Source organism: Juglans microcarpa x Juglans regia, chromosome 7D, assembly GCF_004785595.1.
Source record: "Juglans microcarpa x Juglans regia isolate MS1-56 chromosome 7D, Jm3101_v1.0, whole genome shotgun sequence".
Lineage (NCBI taxonomy): Eukaryota > Viridiplantae > Streptophyta > Magnoliopsida > Fagales > Juglandaceae > Juglans > Juglans microcarpa x Juglans regia.
The window spans coordinates 1,594,100-1,619,950 of NC_054606.1; the positions used below are offsets into that span (position 1 = coordinate 1,594,100).

Below are 25,851 nucleotides of genomic sequence, written 5' to 3' on the forward strand. Positions count from 1 at the left end.
AAACCGTCAGCACACTAGCAGAGACATATATAATGTATAAGAGTAATACTACGTATAATCATGGAGTGCACAAACGTCGTGCATGAATCATTTTAAAAAAAAGTATGATCTATTATTAAAAAATTAGTTTTTTTTATATGGGTCTAATATTTATTTACTTTTTTTCAAAAATCTCGTGCGGCGCTTGCGCATTCTGTAACTACAAATATTACTTCTCAATGTACAATGTCGCGCTGTTCAAAAATACCAAAATTATAGCATTGCAATGGACAATATAGGCATATTAGAGCTTGCACGGAGTTTTATAATATCTAATTCCCACTCTTTATCATCCACCATAGAGAAGTACGAGTCAACCATACCATCACCATGCACTAAGCTGCTCCAATATTCTTGAGGGCTTCCAGATAACAAAGGGCCAAAAAGAAGGAAATAAAAGATGAATTTAGCGGCCAAATGAACATGAAGAAACCAATATTTTGATTTGAAAAATTATTTACATCAGGCGCTATAGCCGCAACACACTGTGTTGAGAGAGGAAAAAAAAAAACAAACAAACAAACATGTAAGTTGGTGTGCGAAGAGTACAGCTGATATATAACCGTGCTCTTTTGATTTTGGGGACGGCTACTATGCCGCCCCATTTTGACCGCTGGGCATACCGCCCAGCGTAAATTTTTTTTTTCTTTTTTCTTTTCACATTTTTTTAACATATTTAAATATATTTAAAAAATAAAAAAAATACACCAATACACTTAAAATCACTTCCTTAACCATTAAGTAAAAATAAAATAAAATAAAAAAATAAATTTTGACTAAGAGTCAAATAGAAGTATCAAATTAAGGAGGCAAAGTAGACTTTCTCTTTGATTTTGATCATTGGAATCAAAATAAAACATTTTTTGTTTTTGCTTTTGTAAAGCTACCCACACACAGGTCGATCGTTACCTCCGTTGGGCCGTTGACAACATGATCAGTTTAATTTGATAAGTGTCGACATCCTAAATACAGTCACAATAGAATAGTTTTCTATGGCGGCAATATCCGACACAATAAATCACAACATAATTTCAAAATTCCCAATTTTCCTAAAGGTCAATCGATAATTCATTTGAAACGATTCTATTTTATTTTATTAATCTTACATAATATTTTCAGAGATATAAATTGAAATAAAAACAAGGAATCACTACAAATAAAAACACATGATAAATATGTCCAAGTTTTTAGAAGTCATATCTCCATCTTGGTTTTTTTAACTTTTTTATTTGAAAAACAAATTACGTTTTTAACTTCAATTTACATGATCTTAAATAAAAGGGATCATTTTATGCCTTAAATAGTTCAGATCTGATAGTAAAAATTATGTCATATGTTTTTTTTTTTTTTTTTTTTTTTTTTTGTACAGAAAACGAAAAGATGTTAATCAAATTAATCAATAATTTAGATCATTTAGGAAATAAATTAATAATTTTGATAATTTAGGATATAAATTAAAATTTTATAAATTACCTTTTTCTTTTTTCTATTTTAAATTATTTAACTTTTAAACGTCAAAACATAAACTAAGCTTCAATGTTAAAAATAAAAATTGACACTAGTAATTGTTAAAGAATCTCAAAAATTAAACCACAAAATCGGACTTTTCTATTTTTATTTTTTATGGAGCACTCAAGGCCGTGTACCATTAAGCCATCAAAGCGTTCGGCTCCGCTTTCTCACAAAAAACAGAGATTTTTACACGCACGGAGTGGGAGAGAGAAGTCAAGCAATGGAGTTAGGCTTCGAAGAGAAGGACTTCCTAGCATGCTGCGGAAGCACCAAATTCGCCAAGGAAATGGCTTTGGCCTCCCCTTTCGCTTCACTGGAAGAAGCCGTCCGTGCTGCGAGAGACATATGGTTCAACAAGGTTGACGTTAATGCTTGGCTCCAAGCCTTTTCCGCTCATCCCCCGATCGGTGATTCCACCCCTGCTCCCCCCCACCACCGCACAAGTCCCACTAGTGCCCAGTTGAGTTCTTTGTTAAAATTTTAGTCTGAATTCCTTTGCTTTGTTATTCTTGGACTGATTTAAATCTTAGTGTAGTTGAATACTGTTTATTATAAGATTACCCACAAATTGAAAATCGGAGGAGCAATTAAGTGAAATGGCTTCTGTAGTTCCCAACTAATTTGTTGTCATCTCCAGCCCCTTTCCCGTTTTCTTGCTTTTTGTGCCGTAGGAATGATTATTCTTCTTATATGCCTTTGCAATGCAAGTGATTGGTCAAGAAAATTTTTGTAGGTGGAGTAAGGGAGAGCAATCGACTGCTATTGCAACTGCTACCGGGTCTACCTTACAGGTTAGTATGCTGTAGCCACAAAATAGAATAGACTGTATCTATTTGAAGATGGCCTGTACCTTCCTCTTGATACATTTTGTGGAAATAAGCAAATCAAGTTGATGTTTTCTTCTTGCTATATATCAAGAACCCTCCATTGGGAGGGGGGGTGGTGGTGTGGGATGTCCACACTTAATTCACTTAAATCTGCTCATCTGTCGTTGCATTAATATGTCTACTTGGCCTGTGCAGGAACTCTCTGAATGGAATGCTCGATATAGGGAAAAGTTTGGTTTTATATTTCTCATATGTGCATCCGGGAGAACTTCTGATGAAATACTTTCAGAGTTGAAGGTAAATTTTAAGTTAAAGTTTGATTTTCAACTGACCATAATATGGTGAACGTGATTTTGTGGAAATACTTGGGATTGCCATCATTAAGTGCCAGAATTATCAAGGGTGTCTTAAGATATTTTTCTCGTTCCATGTAATCGGTAAACAATTTCACGTATGGCAGTTCTTCTTTTGCTCTGTAGCGTACGTTTATAGTGCTGGGAGATAGTTACCTGATTTTTGCTTATAATTTCATGAGATAGAGGAAAATATGCTGCTTGTTTAAAAACTATACTGTCCGACTTTACGTAATTGTTTCTCATATTGATCAACTGAATGTAAAATGGTACCTGATTTCTCTCTAGATGAAATTCATTTGGAAGGCCTATGGAGTTTGTAGGTGGCTGTTTGGTGTAAATAGTTTTGATTCTTTTATCTTTGCAGAATCGTTACCCAAATAGGCCCATAATTGAGTTTGAGATTGCTGCTCAGGAGCAAATGAAAATAACGGAACTACGCCTTGCAAAGCTCTCTTCAAGCAAAGCCAAAGATACAATTGACCGGTATCCTGCAGCTGTTGCAAAGAAAGTAGAAGGTACTTTATATTTTGTTTTGTTTTAGAACAACTTTTTCTATGTCCGAAAAGGGAATATACTTGGTCAAATTATTAAATCTCAGGTTTAGGTGTTGCTTTACCCCAACATGCAAATTCTCTGAAGAGAATTTAGAATCAAATACAGTGGGATAAATTGTAGGTGCAGTGTGGTGATCTCTGTACCAGCTACAAAGGTCCTACACCTAGCAAGTTCTCCAAAAGGTGTGGTCCAGGATTGAACGGGGCTGCTGCCTAAATCTCAAAACCTGCGTCATATAACAAAATTTAAAAGAGTTTGTCACATGCTATCAACTTTTTCCTAGTTTCTTTCTCCTTAGATTAATTTATAGTTATAGTTACTCTGAAAATTGTTGCCTATTTCTATGGCTCTTTGAAGTTTCTATGATATGTTCCTTTTGCTTCCAACTTCTCGCCAACTTTTAATTGTTCCCAACCCGATTGTGAGATAGGTCTCTTACCCTTCCTTACATGTTTTGCTATCATTTGAATTCATGCCAAATCTATTCCTTTTTTTTTTTTTTTTCTAGAAGATCGTGTGAGCATTATTGGAGGCCATTTAACTGTCACTTCTGAAGCAACAGCTGTGAAAACATCTCAAATTCCAACTCGAACTCGTCCGCCCATTACAACTCATGTCTTGGATGTTTCCCGAGGGTGTCCAGCTGCTGGGATTGAAGTACGTTTGGAAATGTGGAAGGGCACTCAACCCCGCCCATCATTTGGTGAGACAGACATTGGAGGTTGGATATTTCAAGGATCTTCAACTACAGATAATGATGGACGAAGTGGTCAATTGACGAGCATAGTTAATGTAGTGGACCCTGGGATATACAGAATAAGTTTCAACACTGGTAAATACAACCCAGCTGGGTTTTTTCCTTATGTTTCTATTGTGTTTGAAATCAGAGAGTCGCAGGGGAAGGAACATTTTCATGTTCCTCTGCTTCTTTCACCATTCTCGTTCAGTACTTACCGTGGAAGCTAGAACTTTGTGGTAGATCAGAAGACAAATAATTTGGCTGTATTTCTGCTGCAAGTTTCCTAGGATGAATAAAGTTGCGAGTATTTAAAGACAGATCGTTTGAATTAATGGGAAACAAGTTTGAAAGAGTGTAATGATGATATCGACATGCTATCTTGTCACTGTAATGTCTGTGCTGAGTCATTGAGATGCATGTAAAACATGTTGATTACTGTTACTGTAATGTTGGTGTGCTATGTCTCTGAAGAGCATGTAGAACGCGTTGAATATACGCGAAGTGATACATGTAAAGAGAGGATATATGAATTGTACTGCCAGTGGTTTAGTGCATTCAGGAACGATCTGACCTAGCCAAACTTAAGATTGCTTCAGTTTCTTATAGATTCTTCCCACTTGCTTCGGTGCAGTGTTATGTAACTGAAGGCAGATTAATAGACGTTGTTTTTCCTGATTGATACACTGTGTGCATCATGAAGGGGACTATATATAGTATTTTCTGAAGTGATAAAATGGTAAATGCGATTGGTTACAATCGAGTCGGGCAGGAGATGAGCCATTCTTCAGCAATTTATCGTAAGAATTGGATCTCATTATTGAATCGTTATTTACGGCTTAGATGAATGCGCTAGATTAATCTGTGTCCTCAAGTGTCCAGAACTTGCTATTAAATCTGCATACACGACGCTTGTCATGTCCAGAGCCACAAGATAAGGGGAGAGAGAGAGAAGGGAACTTGTGGAATTCTATATATATATATATATATACAAGGGGTGCCATTCGGCATTAATGTGTTTGCTCGCAAAAAACAAAGACAACTTCATTCGAGTTTTCGTAGGTTGTACGTGAAGAATACTGGGACCAGAGTAGTGAGAAAATGCAGGCTGTGAAGGACAAGCTGCATGACATGAGTGAGATGCGCAAGGCCAAGGCCGAAGCAAAGGCCGAAGAGAAGGTAATTAAGAAGAAATATCATATGATGATCATATATATATAAAAGCAGCGCACTTTGATAGTAATTACTGTTTTTGGGGTACTGCTAATAAGTATTTATAAGTACAAATATATATAATGCCAATTTTTAATTATTTATGGATTCTTCACTACTTAGCTACCAACTAAAGTTTGAAGTGTAATTAAATGCGGTATCAAATAAAAGCATGTAATGTTATGCTTATCAACTTAATTAAAAACTCAGGCCGAAAAAGATATAGCAAAAGCTAGAATGGAGGTTGCTCATGAGGTGAGACTGGCGAAAGAGGCCGAGGCTGCAATGGGATTGCATGTGGCCAAGGCCGGGCAAAAGCTGGTAGAAAGGGAAGCAGCCAAGCATGAGCCTAAGCAGCCCGATGCAAGTGGCGTCGACCCCCGGCAGACCAGACTGGAAACAGCAGCGCCCCTGCTGTGCTGATGCATTCTGCAGATCGAGCTCCATTTACCCACTCTGCCCGACCATTCGTCAACTAATTATATAGTTGTTGTTCAATTGTATGTTGAATCTCGTGATTTGACATGCACATGATTCATGTTAGCGATCATTCTCGCCTCTTATACATGAATATTGTTGGTCATGTTACACATATATAATCTAGAGTTGTTGTGAGGTTCATTACAACTATTAAAAAAAAAAATTTATAATATGAATATTCTTTTTTGTATTAACTGATCATGATGTGACGGGAAAATAGATTTCGATTATAATCTACAGAATACGTGATTTGTGTACTTCTTTACGTATAAGTACTGATCATCATGATCATCGTGACTTGGCTTGGCTACGTCCCCATGCATGCATTCACGCATATGGATACAGATCGGGAGAGTCTAGCGAATGTACGTGTAAATTAATATTACGTTCCAGAAGTACAGCGAATCGAGCAAGCACGTTTACACGCACGGTTTGTGAGAATCTATCCAATTAATTAATGAAGGATATAATAAACGATCCCAAATTAATTATCCATTTGTTCTATATATATATATATATATATACGTTTCCCTTATCTTCTAAATAGGGAGATTTTTTCTGGATGATTTCATCATAATCATTTTCGTATCTCTTCTAAAAGGGTATGTATACGTACGATGGAATTAATATTTGATTATCAAGATCACTCGATATGGAATCAATTTCGCATCAGGATAATTTTATGATGATCTTCGTGGTAGATCTAGCTCTTAAATTAATTAAATGGTACTAGAGGTTTCGTCAATTCATGATGATTTTTTATGATATTGATCAAAATTAGATCGACCATTAATACTTTTTCCTGATTTATATATTTCACTTATAATTTATAAATGCTAAAATGGTCATGGAATATTGAACCTTCTAGTTCAAATTAGATCATAGTATATATATATATATATTAAGATATATTATTCAATATAAAGTCTACAATAAATTGATCGGAAACCGAAATATTAAAAGTACAAAAAATTAATTTGCCAACCAGTCCATATCTCTTGCTCCCTATTCAAGCCCATATCTTCTACATCAACAAAGGCATCTATTTTAAAAGATTCGTATCTTCTACATTAAGTACTAGCCCATATCTTCTACATTAATTTACTACTACATATACCATGCTTTTTGGGGAAAAAAGCTAACACCCTTCCAACTCATATTTCCTTGTGAAATCATCTCTAGCAAAGTTAGCTAGCTAGTTAGCCTCGATCCAGACATGACAAGAAAGAAAGTTAAGCTTGCATACATCACAAATGATAGTGCAAGGAAGGCCACTTTCAAGAAAAGGAAGAAGGGACTGATGAAGAAGATGAGTGAGCTTAGTACCCTTTGTGGAATCCAAACATGCGCAATTATTTACTGTCCCTATGACTCACAACCTGAGGTTTGGCCATCCGCCATGGGAGTCCAACGTGCAATTGTGAGGTTTAAGAAGATGCCCGAAGCGGAACAAAGCAGAAAAATGGTGAACCAAGATAGTTTCCTGAGGCAAAGGATTAGCAAAGCTGAGGAACAGCTGAAGAAACAGCAGAGAGAGAACCGGGAGAAGGAGATGACCCAAGTCATGTACAGGAGTTTGGTTGGTGATCAAGGGTTGCAAAATCTGAGTGTTGTCGACTTGAAAGACTTGGGATGGCTCGTTGAGAAAAATATTGAGGAAATTGAAGAGAAGATTAAGTCACTTCAGGCTCATCAAATGCCGCCTCCTCAAGTCGTGACAGCGACGAGCAGCCATATGATCAGTAGTACTCATGATCTGGAGAAGAATGATCAGGCAGCAAAGAACACAACTGATACGGCCATGGATCCAACAGTACAGAATCAGCAATGGTTAACGGAGTTGCTGAAACCTAATGATCAGAATGTGGGTTTTGGCAGAAACGAAGACATGATGGAACCGCAGAATCATCAATGGCTGATGGATTTGCTGAAATCGAATGAGAACGTGGGTTTTGGCAAAAACGAAGACATGCTGCCATATGGATTCAATGGTAATGGTTTGTGGTCGAGTTTCCCTTTCCCTTAAGTTTTCCCAGGAAAAGATCATGGATATAATTATATATCCTCTGCTATCTCTTCGTGGATCAAATTTGAATAGAAGAAAACAAGCTAGACCAAGCAAGAACGTACGTATGATCAAGTGAATCACGCACATAACCACTCATCTGCCGCTTCTTATTTTTCCCATCCCTAATTTCACGACATTTTTATCTCGCTTAATTATGTTTATGGAGTTTGAAATGCTCGAAGATTTCTTAAGATCTTGTTAGAGTGATGTTTATCTGATCCTTTTAATATTTATGCCCAATTTAAATTTTCTTATTTTTCATGACAATAAAACTATACCAATATAAAAATTAATATATGATAAACAAAAAACGCATTTTTTTTACTAACAATTATTCGTCCCAAAAAGACAACAAATTTTAGTAAAAACAAACCATTTCTGTTAATGTATTGAAATGTTAAGATTGTATTTCGTATGAAAAAATAATGATATTTACAGTTATAAATTACGTATGCGCCGCATACTCTTTTTTTAAAAAAATTAAATAATTAAATATAAGATTCATATAAAAAAATTAACTTTTGTATGGTATATCTCACTTTTTTTTCAAAAGAATACACCAAGTTTGTACACCTCATTACTATATATATATATATATATATATATATATATATAAATATAATATCTCCTCCACATCCACCCAAAGAGGAAAAGAGGAGAAGATGAGGTTCTAACTCCTAATACGTCAAAATTGGAAAGCGTTCAAGGAAATAATACTCCGTATTATTTTTCAGAAATGCTACATAAGTCGTGGAATGCGCAAATGCTGTGCAGTCGTTTTGAAAAAGAGTGAGGTTCACTATTAAAAAATTAATTTATTTTCATGTGGGTCCCATATTTATTCAATTTTTTCAAAGCGACTGCAAGACGCTTGCACACTCACGACTGCAAGTATCATTTCTCATTATTTTTTATCCAGTACTGTTTGTTTGGATCATTCGGTCTTCTTATTTAATGATGAGTACAATATATATTCGTCGATCGGATACATTAGATGTTATATATTGTTCAAAGAGTTTTTCTAACTTTAAGATAATTTAACTTCAGCCTGAAAGGAAAGCTCAACATTAATTATGGTATCATTTCTAAATGCATGCATTTATATCATGAATATATTCTTTTACCCCCTTTTTCATGGCATTGCCGATCATTCACTAATTGAGCAATGCTAGCGGGCTCCCTTATTTTTTGCCCGTTTGGTTTTTTTAATTTTTTTTACTTAGTGATTAAGAAAATATTGTTTAATAATATTATGAATTTTCTTTTTAAAATATTTAAAAGTGTTAAAACAATAATTTGCAAATTTTTTTTTAAAGATTTTTTGTTTTTTTTTTCACATCATTTTTTTGAACACTTTTAAATATTTAAAAAAAAAGAAAAAAATTCACAATATTATTAAACAATATTTTCTTAATCACTAAGTAAAAAAAATTAAAAAAATCAAACGGACAAAAAAAAAGGAGTCCAAAACGGACTCCCTAGCATTTTTCTTCACTAATTATGAGTTAGTTTATTCTCAAATTGATGCGTAAAATATACAATTCACATTACTTATATAATAATATTTAAATTTTAAAACTTAAAATTTATATTTTAAATCAAATTATACTATGTAGATATTGTGTGGTGTAAAATCATTAGAATAACAGTAATATTCATTGATAATATACCATGTTGTATGTCATTCCTCCAAGTTTTTTCCTCCCGATCAGTTCTGTTTTATTTAATTATATATATAATATTTCCAAATGTGGAATATCATTGAACATGTTCAGCAGTTACAAGTTCCCAACCTTGAGCTCTTCAGACATCATATATATATATATATATATATATAGAATCAAATCATCAGAGTATATCGATTATCTCCGCTAGGCAACAGATGGAGAGAGATACCATCCTATATATTTCTTAGTAATGTCAAATACAAGTCTTATAAGTTTTATTTAAATTTTTTGTAAAATTGTAGATTTTATTAAGAAAAAAGAAATTTTTTATACTTTTTTAAAATGAAATCTATTTTTTTATAAAAATTTTGCAAGAATTGTGCATTTAAAATATGAGTAGTGATAAACACACAATACTTTTCAAAACACATGTTATAAAATAAAAATATTTTTATAAAATGATGTTAGTTTTATAAGGTATTTTACAAAAATACTATTTCTTTTAAAATATTATTATATAGAATGTTATATGTTTATCATTTTTCTTAAAACATATATATCATTTCTCCGTATTTCTAAAGGTAAAAATACCCATATTAATGATGGCATTTTCCGTCTCGTAATATGGGATTTTGTCCCCTAAAATGTTTGTGAATCGTTGTGCAAGAATAGTCAACTTTCAGAAAATCTAAGCCGTCCAATCGGACCGTACTTTTTGAATATTCTGCCGGCACATGTTCAGCCATCAACCAAATCGTCAATTAACCTTTTTTGGGGTGGGGGTCCCTTTCAGCTGGTGCAAGAAATTTGGAATCGGCGTTTTTGTATCGAATGTTTTGAGATTATAATACCAAGAGTTTGTCTTAAAAAGAATCAAAGAATTATTAAAGTTTACATTTCTCTGTTACATTGTTGATTATACAAAGAATTTGGTGTAAAAAAGAATCAAAGAAACCAAAGAATGGACCGGTAATCCGAAATCAGAAAAGCTTGCTTGCAAATTCATCTACTTCAATTCCATCGGTATGGGAAGAAGCTGATTTTCTTGCAAGTTCTCTGAGCTGTGACAAGCTTCTCCCAAGTTGCAAAGCCACCTTCATCTCAAACAACTTCCCGTTTTCTCTTTTCTGCAAATCTTTTTCTTCTAGTGTGCCTTCAATTGATTCTTCTAATCGGCGGAAGAAGCCAGCGCAGTTTCTATACATCTCAAACACCATCCCAACTTGCCCACCATGCTCGAAAGAAGTAACAGTGCTTGCTAAAGCCCCTGCAGTCACTGCTACAACGGCTGCCCACGATCCATTACCCACAAAAGCAGAGCCAATGGCTGCAATGCCTGTAAGCAATGGGCCAGAGATGGCTAAAGTCTTGTTGATCTTCAAGGCCAAGTTGCCTAGCCTTTCGTAGTCCTCAATGTCTTTTCTCTTCACAACTTGGATAATATCTCTCATTTCCACTTCCAGTTCCTCACTCCATCCATTCTTCTCCGTCTTCATGTAATGCTGTTTCCCTACATTTGATTTGTTTGTCTCTCTGAACTGATTTTCAGGCCACCAAACAGCAGGTTCGAATGTTGCAGGGAACTTGTCAAGCATGGCTCCCAGCAAGGGAAGTGGGTAGGCTTTGTCAAGGGCCAAGACACTTGCCATAACCTTTTTCACATCCTCCTGAGTTGGAGTACGTAGAGCAATAATAGTCTGGATTTGGCTCTGGAGCTGCCTGAACAATCTTGCAGCATTACGCTGTTCCTCGGCAAGTTGTGAAGGCTGGAGTTTGTTCATAATAAGCAACATCCCCGTGGCAGCAGAATACAAGAGCGCGGACGATAATTTCAGAGCCAAAAGTGGCACTCCGGCGCCCCCAATGGCTGCAACGCCGGCCAAGGTAGAAGCAGTGAGAGTTATCATGTTGATGGAGTTCAAAAGAAGGGTGTTCCAGTTATCACGTTGCTCCCCAATGTTGGCATGCATCTCCACTCTGTCAGAGACGGCCTCTAAGATGGCATAGAGTTGGGAATTCACAACATTAGCACTGGAGTTGCATGATTTAACATCAATAGGTCTGGTACTAGTAATGCTTTTTTCTATCGGGACTGTATTTGTGAAAGTATCCCTTATGTTCATATCCTCAACCAGATCTCTGGTTGGAATCTTTGGAACCGACAAATTAGGCTGGAAGAATCTTGGAAGCTTTGGGACGTGAATAGCAGCATGGATTTTCTTCGAAGAAGAAGAAGAAGAAGAAGATGAAGGGAATAGCAGAGGTGAAGTTTGTAGGGAAGCCATGAAATACGGATTGAGATCAGCCTCTCTCTTTCGTTGTATTTCTGTGCTATAGATGAAAGGCGTTGAGAATGGATGTAGAGAGGGTAGGAGGCTTGTATTTATAGTGATCACAAGCTGGCTAGCTAGGCGTTAAGATCATGTGGAGAAACAATATTTGACTGGAATGAATGAATTGACTAAGCCAATCAGCTGACCATTCCAATTTCCGGAGTCATAATTTTCAAGTTCCTCCCTCCCTCCCGTGCCTAATTGCTTGGTTCTCTCATACGACGTAGTAAAACTTCTATGTATATGTATTAATCTTACTTCAAACCAGGGGTTTCTCTTTTTAAGTGTATGCGTTCTGAAATTTTTGACCGACTCTTTAGAGGTCAATATCGCCAAGTCAAATAACAAAACGGCACACCTTCGTTTGCCCCTTCAACCAGATTTTTTTTTTATTTTTATATTCTTAGACAATTTAGAATAGGTCATTATATATAATTTATAACTAAATATTATTAGTTGCAATATATATATATATAGATATAAGTGGATATCAAAACATATAAGCTTTTTAATTAACCTGATCATGTTATATATTATGGACTTCAGAAGCAAACTAATTAAGTTGGTTTCTCAAATAAAAGAGTATTTTCTTTTATAGAAAAATTATATTTATAAGCCGATGTAGATAACACACTTAGTAAAGTGCTTACGTGACATAATTTGATTTGAAAAATAAATTTTAAAATTGAAATCTTACAAATAAAATATTATCGTTTAAGTAATATGAATGATGTGTTTTACACACCGGTATAAGAATAGAATAACTTCTTTTTATATAAGTAACGCTAGATATAGTCTTAAGCTGTGTAAGTTCCGAGCACTCTCTTTGAACCACCATTCTAAAATGATTTTCATGTAGATCACAAATTTATCCACTCTTTTAATAGGAGTACGCAGGATTTACATATTTTAAAATTGCAAATATATTTTTTGTTTTATATATATTGGGCTCATTGGTTAAAGTCATTTATTAATTTGGAGAAAAAAATATTTATTTTCATCGTACCTCTTCTCTTTCTAGGTTATAACTCATATACACACACGTGTGTGTTGTTGTCAGTCGTATATATCATGATATCTTAGGAAAAATATTTACTTTCGTACAATGTCGGATATATAATGTTCCATGGAATGAAAATGATAACTTACAATTTTTTTTTATAACTCTACGTAAAATTAAGGATAGTTTTACAATATTAAAATTTATTTTTAATAAAATAACATGATTTTATTGATTTTTTGAAAATAAATTATAAAATATCGATTATTACTATACTCTGTATGAAAACCCCAATTACTTTTTGATTAATTAATAGCTGCTACTGCTACTGCTTGACCAAATTATGCGTTGCAATTTGCAATGCACATCGGACGATCGAGTTGGCCCACCAAAAGTAGTACTACTGGATTAATTAGGTCTGATCATCAAAATTAGGTGTTCATGTTTAATTCGGCCATTCGATCGGCCACCTTGTCATGAATTATATCCAAATATATATAATGGCCAACCAGATTCATGCATGCATATATACTTCATCATATATATATATATATATATATATATATATATATATAGATTGTCTCGAAAATGACTTTTTATTTTACTTTTCTTTTGGTTTTTTATTTCCCTTTTTCTTAGTACGTAGGACAATTTTATTGCCAGTTGACGACAAGAAATTTACAAAAGAATTTAAAATTAGACGTATTTTGAAACTCATGACATTTTCTCAGTTTTTATTTTTATTTTTATTATTAGATGTGGGATCCTCGGATATTCATTAATTACGAGATCAGAGGCCTGCAGAGATTGACAAACGACATCATGTTACAAAGTTAATTCAATATTATCTCATAATAATTTCGTGAAGTTGGTCACCTCCATGAAATTAATTAAACGAAATGCATGGAATTTGTCAAAAGGCGGGAATCAGTCTTTTGCTGCTCCCGTTGGTGATCCATTAGTCAACCAATTACACTTTGGGTAATTTACAATAATTAAAATAGCTGCAGAGGCTTAATCAATAATTGGTGTCGGTCCATCAAATAAAAAATAATTAATAAATTGAGGTGAACTTGGTCATGGCATGGCTAGTGAAACTGGGTACGTACGTACATATATAGTCCAAAAATCATGTTAGAATTAGTACTATAATTATCATTCATGTGATGTGATCATCAAATTGGGATCGAGACTATTAAAAATTTGTTATATCTCTAATATCCTTAATTGTTAATTTTCAAATTAAATGGTTAATTTCTTTCACATTGATCTGCATTAATATTTATCATTTATATTTCACTATATTATAAGAAAGCTATAAATATTATTAATAAGATCTATAATATAATGAAAAAAGAATATTTATCAGTGATCTTTAAATATTGGCACAATTGGCACTTAATTATATCGAGCCCGATCGATCATCATCAAGAGTAAGCTGCTGATTTTTTGGATGTTGACTAGACAAAAAAAAAAAAAAAAAAGAATGAAAAAGAGACTCAAAATATTCAATTTATGATCTATTCAACGCATCGATAGGAAGAGATAAGTTTTATTATTTTATATTATATCTTAACATATATGCTGAAAGAATTTAGTATGCAGTACTTATCCATTTTCTGAAGATATTGAAGTACTTTCTAATAGCCGTTGAGCTACCCTCAGCAAATCCCACCAACATGAAGCCTTATTAATAATTTCTCTATTAGGGACATATATATCCACAAATAGTAATAAATTGACCATATATATATATATTTATAGTAATCTCGAATTTATAATTAATTGTTCTATTGTATTCCATATTATATATTAATTGGAGTTGGAGCGAGCTAAAATAATATTGACAGCGGAGAAATATAAGATAAAGCAAAATATGCAAATTAAGAAAGGAAAGGACAAGGTTAAGGAAGTAATCAATGCTAGCGAGCTGTTTAATTACAAGGTTAACCTGCATTAATGCTGCCAGGCTCTTCGTGTAGACACAATATGCATGCACAAGCTAGCTAGTAATTACAAATTAATTAATGCATTGCTAATAATTCCTTATATATATATATATTAATATGCTCCCGATCTTTAGATCATTTCAATATATTTTGATTTGTATTCTTGATCATTTAGTACTCCGTGGGGCAATATTTTTGGATTTTACAAGAGGGGATCCGGATTTATCCATCTTGCATTTAAAGATCACATGAAAACACATGCATGATTGCGAGTTTCATCAACTTTTGAGAGCAAAAAGCTAGCATGGTATATATAGATGTCCAATATAATGGACATAGACTCTTGCATCATGCATATATATATATATATATATATATATATATATGCATGTTACAGATGATATATATATATATATGTATGTATGTATATACCTCATATATAGTCATAACAAGAAAACAGATCAATATATATATTATATTCTAAACAACCTGAAGAATTAGGAGCAGATCATGTGATATATATATATATATATATATATATATAGCAATTAATACGAACCCCTATATTTTGTGATCCATACTGTGACGTTCTGTATACATGCGTAGACATAAATATATTAAATTTTTTTAAAAAATCCTCAGTTCTTATATTCTTGTGGAAATTTAAATCCCGGTCCTCATGTACATGCAGCCAATCCAGCTAGCTGTGCGATATATATAATAAATGGGAGCAAGACCTCATGAAGAATTAGGGGCTTCTAATGCACAAAGGTAACAACGTACCAAAAGAATTAGGGGCTTCCATGTTGGGTTCATAATTACGTACTGCATGCCAACATACAACATTTGCAGGTGTTTCCCGCGTTTAATTAAACAGATCGTACCGCCTGAAAACACAAACTCTCATGACATCTTGAGGATTAGCCATGCAGCCTGCAGATATTTAAGCTACTACTACATATATATATATATATATATATATATATATCGTACTTGATAAAGAAGGTGCACAAACATGCATGCAGGCCGGATTAATATAGCCTCAAAACCAGAGAAAAAGGAGGGGAACAAAGAAAATGAGAAAGGTTATGATCATCAAGGACAGCAAACCCATTGACAAATCCACCGAGAAAGCTGGTGATGCTAAATTACCAACTGAATCAACAAAGAGTAAAGAAGTTAATCAAGAGACCTGCACAAAAGATCGTGGAGACAGCTAGGTTACCACTTAAGAGGGAATGCTCCCAATTTTAATTCAATATGCCCATGATCTGTAATGTAGATGGGACGTGCATGGTAGTTCATGATCAAGAGTACTGGGTGATACTTGAAGAGTTTTGTCACTTCAATTATTTCAGGATTAATTATTCCCATTTTTTTCTTACATTAATCAATTGGAATATAAAACAACATTAATATATGCAAAATACTACATATGATGCTTATAAGGAGAGTTAAATCATGAACATCGATTAGTCCATATATAAGATCATGATGATCTGAAAAATAACATATAGCCAGCCAGCTAGCTTTCTGAAATTTTCTTGTAAGTGCATGGTCGATCGGTCGCTCCCTGCAAAAATCCCTATCCAGGCTATTATATATATATATATATATATATATATATGCACATACATAGCTGTCCGGGGTGATTAATGCTGGATGGTTTTTATATCAAATTGGAAAAGGCCAGGCAAGACATTTTTTGAGTCACGCCAATAAGGTCGTGGGAGAAGTGCTTTAAGAGACATATAAATAAAATCCAGGTAATTATATTAATAGATAGGAAAAAAAATAAAAGGATAGGAAAAAAATAAAAGGGTGAATATATATCATAGATTTACACCAATGCATATATAATAATGCTTTGATGTTCTGTTTTGCAATGGCGATCTAAAATAAAGTGGAAACTAGGAAGAATCATTCCATTAATTCAAACGATTATCAGATTCATTTGCAAATTGACTAGTCATGTTAAGACTACAATGAAAATTACAATAAAAAACAGAAAAAAAGAAAAAAACTTGTCAACTAACGTAATTTGAAGAGACATGTCAACTTTATATTACAATAAAAAGGCTTAATTAAATAATATACTGTACCACATTGAACTATATATATTAATATATTATATATATATATATATATATACGTCAGTTACTAATTAAGATAATTTTTTGTAATTCTTTTATGCACCAAGAATTTCTTAGAAAGAGTACATGAACTTAATTTGTTTGATTTGGTGATTATGATTAAAAAAAAAGAATCTATGATCAGTACTAGAACCAGATCAAGAAAATAAAAAACTGGCCGGAAAGTTCACATGAACCAGTATATATATATATAATTTGGAGATGGTGATCATCACTAAATGTGTAAAACATGAAACACATGATGATCGTATGAAAAGGAGCATGAGAAGAGAGAGAATCCATCTATAAATTTTAGCTGTGTTCATAAAGCTTTGGGCTATTTTTCTCTAGTTAGATGCTCCAAGATCAATCGATACATGAAGACATGAATTCTCCGGCTGAATCATCAGTAGAAACAGCGAACAAGGATGATGAAGTACTAACAAATTATTCAATGTGAATATATATACACGTACATGTGACAAATTGAAATGAACTAAGTTTGGTTATATTTATATAGAGGATGAAAAAAAAAAAAAAAAAAGAAGAAGATATAAAGGCGGCATGTCATGAGAAAGTCCAAGGTATTACAGATCACGTCAAACCATTTCTCTCACGGTTAATTGAAACGATATATGCACATATCATGAGCTTGCAGCTTCTAGATAAGTGTTTTACTTGTCTTTATGCTATGACCTTATAAATGTTTGTAGGTTAAATATGTTTGAATATATTATAAATTTTTCTTCCTTCCTTTAAGAATCTAATTGACGTGATCTTATCTATAAGGTCATAAGAAACTAAAGGTTGTACTAAATCCTTTTTCTTCAAAGTTAGCTTATCAACTAAAACGTACACCAGCAATATTCTACAAGCATTTCTTCAAAGTTCTCATAGCTTTTAAATATAATATATTGTCTAAGATCCAATTCCACACTAGCGAATAGCGATTAATTAGTCATTACGTACGTACGAGAGAGAAGTGACTTGATGATTGTAGACTGGTATACTTGACGTCTAGCAATTATTCAACCATATTGCAAGCTAACTAGCTAATTGCTCGCCCTAAATTTCTTCAAGATAACAAGCAAGATCAGGAAAATATTGGCTTAATTGTGATGATCTAGGGGATGAGTCGTGACTACATATAAATATATATATATATATATATATATATATATATATATATCAAAGAAACCATGCATCGATCAAATGATCATGTGGAAAAATTATTAACCTAGCTAGCTTATAATTAGAGAGAATATGATCCAATTATTACAATAAATGCTCCAACAGCAAACCCTAGTAGTACTACTCGATTTATGGAAATAATGATCACGGAATCTATGAGTTCTAATTGCCAGGGAAAACAAAAAAAACGAAAAGACTTCCAAAATATAATTATTAGTAACTGCCTAGCTTGCTAGCTAGCTAGAATTTAAGATCAAAGAGATGAAGGTCAATCAAATTAGTAGGTCAGCAATGTCATTAATTTATATATTATTACCACCATATATATATATAGTTGTTGATTTAATTAATAAAAGCTATGGACAAGATCATCACATGATAACCAGTACTAGTACTTATCCTTCGGTTGAAATGAAACCATGTATATTATATATCATGCATATATATATATATATATATATATCTTAAATGAGTTTAATTTAATTAAGGACGTACAAGTACTTCATAACCAATATAATACTCATGATCAAGAACAGTCAATGGATAAATTCATTCATTTTTCTTAACCCCATATATAGATTGAAGGAAGCCTAGATATCATATATATATATATATATATATATATATAGGTTATTGATCATTCTAATTAGTACTCCTCCTTCATATGATCGAGACATGATATATGTGCTCAAACTACTGACTGAATTACTAGCTAGTTAAGTAAAGGAGGCGGAATTTCATACAGATCAAGTAGTAGCTCAGAAGAATCTCAGAATTCAGAGAACAAATTAAGTTTACAACATTACCAAACGTAATTAAACAAGAGAGGAATTAAGTGCGTACGCAGACATTGATCAAGTCTAAGCTGAGATGTGCCCTAACCTTAATTTCTGACCACAAAAGGTCAATTAAAAAGGCGTCCTGCCACCTGAGTTCCCAGCCCAACCATCAACAGGTAACTGACCATTCGCCATGTTGAGCGGCGGATTGAAGAAAGGAAGCCCCGAAGACGGGTCCGAAAATGGGTTGCTCACTCCGCCACCGCCTCCACCGCTGCCACCACCGGACGACTGTGAGACTGGTTGTTGCAGCTGCAATGGTTCCTGTTCCTCATCCAAGGGCAGTCTCTCATACGCCACGTTAGTGAACGACGAGGCGATAACGATGACTGGCCCGGCTGCAATCAGAGCTCCCACAACGTTCCCTCCTACTACCTGTCCCTGCCCGCCTGCCAAAAATATGGTCAGGTTCGTCGCACCGGGCGGCGCCGGCGGAGGAAGAAAAGAGCCCGACAGAGACAATATCTCGAACCGGCCGTGCAGTTTGACGACTGCACCAGCTGCCGAAGGCTGCCGCAAGCAGACGTTGGAGACGGTGCCGCTACCGCTCAACACACAGATCCCACGCTGACGCTTCCGTGCATACATGGCCACGGACTCAAACACGTCGGAGCCACTGCTTACTTCCAAGATATGAGCTCGGAGAGTGTTGGCGCTCTCCCTGGTGATGATCACGGGTGGTTTAGGCTTGTTTTTTGAACCCGCGGGCCGACCCCTAGCCCGGCGACCCACGACAACATCGCCTGGACCTGGGTTAGGGTTAACCCGCTCAAGCTCTTGTGGGACGCTATTGTCTTGGTTCTGGTCGTTGTCATCATCGTCGGATGGCCCTTGCAGGTGAAGGTCAGGGCGTTGATGAAGCTGTTGAACAAAGCGAGAAGCTGAGCCCAAGTCTAAGCCAGCCATACACAGAGCTAAAGCAAACAGAAAACAAAGGAAAAAAATATAGAAAAATAAGGGAAACTAAAAATAATAGTTCATTATTTTATGATTCTTTAAGGAAGCTAGTGAAAGGCTCTAATAATTCAAACCCTAGAACGAATAGAAAAAAAAAAATAGGGAATCAAGTGCGGAGAAAGAGAAGGGAAGCTGAAGGGAAGATCAGGAAAGGGACAAAAGTGATGCAGGCAGCCATAATTCTGTGGACCAACAAATTAGTAAGCTTGTGTATAAAATTATCAAAGATTACGAGTATAATTTACTTTTAGTTTTCTAATGAGCTTTTCATAAAGTACTAAAACATGGGTTGATTAGGTTTGATCTATAATATATATTTCCATGCCCGCCCGAGGATGGCTGGATCTATTGGATAGGTATTAATCTTGCCCCAACACCAAAAAGAAAGTTAAAGATTTAAAACATTTTTTTTAATCCGGCCATGAAAAGGGGATGGGGAGAGGGGGAGACAGAGTGAGAGAGAGAGTGAGTGAGTGAGTTATCCTCGTTTTATGCTGTATCGATATATATAACTCAATCCGTACCGAAAGACATTAATGAGGTGAAAGATGATTTACTTCGTTTTGATTATACTATTAATTAATTTAATTAGTAAATTATGACACAGCCTAGCTAGCTATCTAGCTCGTCGATGATAATAAAACAAAAGTAAATTATAATTAAGCTGATCAAAACCAGCACAAGCACGTGTATGCGAAAACTTTGCGACCCAATGGTCTTTTTATAATCTGGATTTACAAACAATATATGATCATCTCATGTGTTACTTTATTATTGGGTTTCATCATAATTTCCACTGTACGTAATAGAAGTTTAATAATATACTATTAGAGTTAATCTTGAGATAGAGAGAGAGAGAGAGAGATGTTAAATCATTCACACAATTAAATGTGCATGTCACGAAAGAAAAACATAGAATATGCAATATTGATCATGGTCCCCATTCATGAGCACTCTATCTTTTCTTTTTCTAAGATGGATTATAGTCTTAGATTTGATGCCCCAACCATTGGCTAGCTTTTGGTTGGTCTAATGATATAGGTAGGTGCTCGCATAAAGAAAAGTAACTTTACTTTCTATTTGTTTAAAAAATTAATAGCTCGAAAAACGCCCCATTAATCGACAAGCATGGAACAAGGGCACTAAGCCACTGAGCGACCAACATTGTCCCAAAAACAAAAAATAATTAAAAATAATTATTTAAGTGGAAAAAATATACAAAGGACAAAAGAATAAGTACCAGTATACAAAACAGAAATCAATGTAATTTTGCCGATTAAAAATTGCTTATATTATATATATATATATATAATATTCACCACTAAGCTGATCAAGAGTTATTATCAATCACAACCCTCACCCGGCCCCACCCCTCCCGGGGGCCCTCTTCTCTTCTCGTACTCTTCTTCTTATATCTTGATTATATCACCAATTGAGTCGAGAAAATCAGAGTCCAATATAGAACATGGTTTATGCCAACAAGTTCGGTTTTACAAAAGCTATATATGATTATCTTACAAGAGATTTGAAATTAGGTTCGCCAAATTAATTAAGGTAAGGGACAGTTTGAATAGTTAGCTAGTTGAGATGAGATGAGATGAGATTATATATGAAAATTGAAAGTTGAATAAAATCTTACTAGAATATTAATTTTTAATATTTTTTTTATTTTGAGATTTGAAAAAGTTGAATTGTTTATTATATTTTGTTTAGGAATTTGAAAAAATTATAATGATTAGATTAAATAAGTTGAAATATTTTGTGAATCCAAACAAGACCTAATGTGAAATTTGATACTTTAGTGTGCCTAACACGTGGAATATTTAATTAAATTAGCTAGAATCTATATAATCATAGGCCGAACTCAGGAATTTTGTTCTCATATTATATGAAATCAACATTTTTTCTAAAAGTTTAAGTTGGAGTGAAGAAGTGAATTTTTTATTTAGTTTATTATATCTTAACATTGAGTTCTTTAATGGGTCATCTCTAATGAATTAACCAATACAAAACGTACGTACGTAACTTGATCATGATCATCTATATATATTGAAAATGAAAATTCTTCTCAACAATGATCCTGCGCTCTCCAACATGATCTCCTCTCACATTCAAATAGGCCAGGTTGGCATGCATATGGGTCAACAAACCAAAAAAAAAATACTTGAGACGTTAATTAATATTGTTAGCACTTGTACGTTTGACACCGATTTTGTCCTTAACATGCTTTCTATGCAAAGATCGATGTAGCTTCTAGGGTTTGGTGGTAAGTTGACGTAATTAGCCTCTAATAATGAACCACCTTATAATAAAGTTATTTTCTTTTCTTTCTATTAACTCTTATTTTATTTATTATTAATTCCTTTCATATTTTTATCAAATACCATATTCAACCATGCATCGAACGTCTCAAAGACGTTCCAATTCTAAGTAGAGACATTCAATTATATAATATATATATATAAAAATCCATATTAAAAGTCTCGACAGTACGTACCTAGTTGACGTGGCCGGTTTAATCTCCAACCACTGATTTAGCAAAAAAAAAAAAAAAAATACTTTACTAGCTAAGTATACTCTACATACCGACTTGATAATATATTTTTCTAATTAAATGAGGCTTCTTGTTTCTCAATTAAGCTATCTTTGGTGATTGGGAATTTAATATCACCTTAACAAGGTGCTTTTGTGAAAGGTAGGAGTATCTTTGAAAATGTAACACTTACTCAAGAGATGTTGAAACTATTACATAGGCGGGTGAGAGGTGGTAACATTATGTTAAAACTTGACATAAGTAAAGCGTATGATAAAGTGGAGTGGCAGGTGATAGATCAGAATTTTCATGCTCTTGGTTTTCCAGATTGCTTTTGTAAGTTGATTCAGAACTGCATTTCTACTCTATGATTTTCTGTTATGATGCATGGCACTTATAGGAGTTTCTTCAAGTCTAAAAGGGGTTTGAGGTGGGGGGATCCGTCGTCCCCGTACATTTTTATTATCATGGAAGAAATTCTTTCTAGATTGGTTAACAAGAAGATGACAGAGAAGTGTATTTTACCGTTTGCACATCCAAGTGGTGGTCCTATTATATCTCATTTATTGTATGCGGACGATATCGTTATTTTTGCTAATGCTTGCAAAAAATCTGTTTGACATTTAATGGAGGTGCTAAAGGAGTATGAAAGCTGGACTGGCCAAAGGGTGAATATATAAGGCTAAATCAGCTATTTTTTTCTCAAAGAAGTTGGGTGCTCAACGGAAGGGTGAATTGCTACATGAGACTGGTTTTCTTGAAGGTAAATTTCCGTTTACTTACTTGGGAGTGTCAATTGTGGAAGGTAAATTAAAGGGTTGTCATTTTGACTCTTTAATTCAAAATTAATAAGAAAATTGAGGGCTGGAAAAGTAGACTATTGTCTCAAGGAGGTCGACTAGTGTTGTTAAGACATGTGCTTTCGAGCATGATATTGCATTTGTTAGCTGTTTTAAATGAACCAAAGATGGTGATAAAAAAAGATACAAGGTATGTTTAACACTTTTTCTGGGGAGTAATTGATGGGAAAGGTAAAATGAAATGGGAGGCTTGGAGGAAGTTGTGTGTTCATGTAGAGGAGGTGGTATAAGAGTAAAGGATATTTCGGAAGTGCAAAGGTCTTTATTTATGAAGTTTGGTTGGCAGTTATTAACACAAAATTCACTATGAGCAAGATTTTTCAGAGCAAAGTATGTTAAAGGAGGGCATCTGGCTATTTGTAAGGCACATGGTTCGGACTCTTCTTTTTTAAGGAAAATACTGCAGTGTATGCCTGAGCTATTAAACAAGTCTAAGTGGAGGGTCAGGGAAAGGAAAGTACGATTGTTGTATGATAATGTTTTGGATTCAGGTCCGTTGTTTTCAGAAATTTCAGAAGGTGAACATTCCCATATTAGAATAAAGGAGTTGGTACTTAATAATGTGTGGGATGTTGAAAATTTACAAAGGCTGATGGGTATTAATAAAGATGAAGAGGTGATGGAAAGAGTTGGTAATCTTAGAAGTTCATCGGATACACTCTTATGGCTCCTGGAAAAAAATGGTTGTTTCAATACAAAATCGGCATGGGATGTTATTAGACTTAGAGCACCAAGGTTTGAATGGGCTAAGTGGGTTTGGAACAAATGGTTGCCAAAGAAAATTGCTATATGTATGTGGAAAGCAGCTTTTAAGTGTTTAAGTGTGAATGAAAAGGTGAGAAGGGTAGGGGTGTCTCTTGCATTGGCATGTGATTGTTGCCAATTGAGAAATATAGAAGATCTCAAGCATGTATTGAATATGGGAGATTTTGCTACTAAAGTATGGAGGAAGGTTTCGGTGGAAGTTGGTGTGCCATTCCTTAGGCACCAAAGCTGGAAAGAAGGAGTCCAGATTTGGTTTAATAAAGCTTTCAGGTACTCCCAGTTGAGGACTTTGATGGGGTTGATTCCTTATTTGGTAGTGTGGAGGTTGTGGAGAATGAGATATGTGGCTAGAATGGAGGGGAAATTAGACAGTAGTGCAGAGGTTTGGTTCTCTATTAAGCATTGGGTGGGGGTGTTGAGTAAGAACATGGTTGTTATGGAGCATTTGAATGATGCAGATGCTTGGGTGTTGAATAACTTGGAAGTGCAGATTGCTGAGAAAAAAATGCGCAAGTTGTGAGATGGCAAAAATAGAGACAAGGGCGTTTGAATCTCAATGTGGATGGGAGTAGCTTTGGGAATCCAGGGCCAGCTGGTGGAGGGGGTGTCCTTAGATCGGACTATACAGGTTTGATTATCTTTGGTTTTTCAAAATGTTTTGGTTCTTGTACTAATAATGAAGCTGAATTGAGAGGGGTGTTGGAAGGAATAAATTTTTGTAAACGGATGGGTTTTAATAGTATTGACATTGAATGTGATTCGAATATTGTAATGAATTGGATAAGATCTCGTAAATGTCCTTTATGGTATTTGTGAGATTTTTTAGAGAAGCTTAATGGCTTATTAGAGGGAGTAGATTTTTCAATAAAGCATTTGTATAGGGAAGGAAATAAAGAGGCAAATGCGTTGGCTAGACAGGGTGTCATGGGGAGGAATAAGTTGTTTACAAATAGTTCTCAACTTCCTAGAGTTATTAAAGGGTTATATAGATTGGACAAGATGGGTACGGCTTATATTAGGCATGTTTATATAGTTTTATGTTGGTCTGGGTATAGGTTTGTTTTATTTTATTAGTTGGTTTGATGCTTGGGATTTTTAATGGATATTTTGTTAATCCCAAATGTCCTTTTTTTGTTACCACAGTATTCATCTGCCAGAAGTGAGAGTTTTTTTAATAAAATTGGAATAGGGCTACTATGTGAGTGGCTATTGGCTCTTCTAAAAAAATTAAAAAAAAAAAGAAGAAAAAGAAAAAAGCTTGTAAGTCACTGGATTTTTTTCATTGCAAGATGTGAGTATAAGTATATTTGATTTCACAATAAACTTCATGATTAAGCAGACAAATAGCATGTAATTGATAAATTACATGGACGTTATTAATTCCAGCAGCTCTGCAACATTTCCATGCATACATGATGATCTGCCACGACAATCAATATTCAAGACAACCTAAAAGATTATAATGCGCATATGGAATTTACTACTCTGCCTCCAGTAGGGCTGTGCAAATAATCCGAAAGTCAGATGAACCCGTCTAAAGTAGCCCGACCGACCTGATTTTGACGGGTTTTTATATGATCGGGTCTCCAACCCGACTAGTTAACGGGTTTGTATTTTTATTTCAACCCGTCCGTAAACCATTCTCATCTTCAGTTCTCCAACTCGCCCAAAGTAAAACGCAGATATTCATGCTTAGTTACGAGTGATGGTCTCTGAGCCTTATACAACTTTCCATGGATTGAGTCCGATGTGGGTTCTCTGAGAGCCGACAGTGTCAGATTTTCTGCATTTCTTGAATCTTTTCATGCCTTTGTCACATTGTGAGCAAGTCGCCAATCGC

The 25,851-nt window shown here is 34.5% G+C and overlaps 5 protein-coding genes across 6 annotated transcripts; 3 read left to right on the forward strand and 2 right to left on the reverse strand.

The window, feature by feature from the left end:
- The first annotated feature begins 1,637 nt into the window (after positions 1-1,637).
- On the forward strand, positions 1,638-4,591 carry LOC121239637 (uric acid degradation bifunctional protein TTL). Of its 2 annotated transcripts, none has more exons than XM_041136914.1 (5): positions 1,638-2,010; positions 2,285-2,342; positions 2,574-2,675; positions 3,099-3,249; positions 3,798-4,591. In XM_041136914.1, exons 1-5 carry the CDS (start codon positions 1,772-1,774, stop codon positions 4,253-4,255), a joined length of 1,008 nt encoding a protein of 335 aa, XP_040992848.1. In that variant the 5' UTR covers positions 1,638-1,771; the 3' UTR covers positions 4,256-4,591. The 2 variants fall into 2 exon arrangements, with proteins under 2 accessions (XP_040992848.1, XP_040992849.1); XM_041136915.1 differs by having other exon boundaries at positions 3,801-4,591.
- A 139-nt stretch (positions 4,592-4,730) lies between these two features.
- LOC121239638 (late embryogenesis abundant protein 6-like) lies at positions 4,731-5,974 on the forward strand. Its single transcript, XM_041136916.1, has 2 exons — positions 4,731-5,204; positions 5,448-5,974. The coding sequence occupies exons 1-2, from the start codon at positions 5,127-5,129 to the stop codon at positions 5,658-5,660; spliced, it is 291 nt and encodes a 96-aa protein (XP_040992850.1). The 5' UTR covers positions 4,731-5,126; the 3' UTR covers positions 5,661-5,974.
- A 959-nt stretch (positions 5,975-6,933) lies between these two features.
- Positions 6,934-7,908, forward strand: LOC121239875 (agamous-like MADS-box protein AGL80). The gene has a single exon (XM_041137230.1). The coding sequence runs from the start codon at positions 6,934-6,936 to the stop codon at positions 7,741-7,743; it is 810 nt and encodes a 269-aa protein (XP_040993164.1). The 3' UTR covers positions 7,744-7,908.
- A 2,450-nt stretch (positions 7,909-10,358) lies between these two features.
- On the reverse strand, positions 10,359-11,776 carry LOC121239737 (probable F-box protein At4g22030). Its single transcript, XM_041137042.1, has one exon. The coding sequence runs from the start codon at positions 11,735-11,737 to the stop codon at positions 10,433-10,435; it is 1,305 nt and encodes a 434-aa protein (XP_040992976.1). The 5' UTR covers positions 11,738-11,776; the 3' UTR covers positions 10,359-10,432.
- A 6,922-nt stretch (positions 11,777-18,698) lies between these two features.
- On the reverse strand, positions 18,699-20,279 carry LOC121238416 (AT-hook motif nuclear-localized protein 23-like). The gene has a single exon (XM_041135262.1). It carries the CDS (start codon positions 19,800-19,802, stop codon positions 18,966-18,968), a length of 837 nt encoding a protein of 278 aa, XP_040991196.1. The 5' UTR covers positions 19,803-20,279; the 3' UTR covers positions 18,699-18,965.
- Between the last annotated feature and the right edge of the window lie 5,572 nt (positions 20,280-25,851).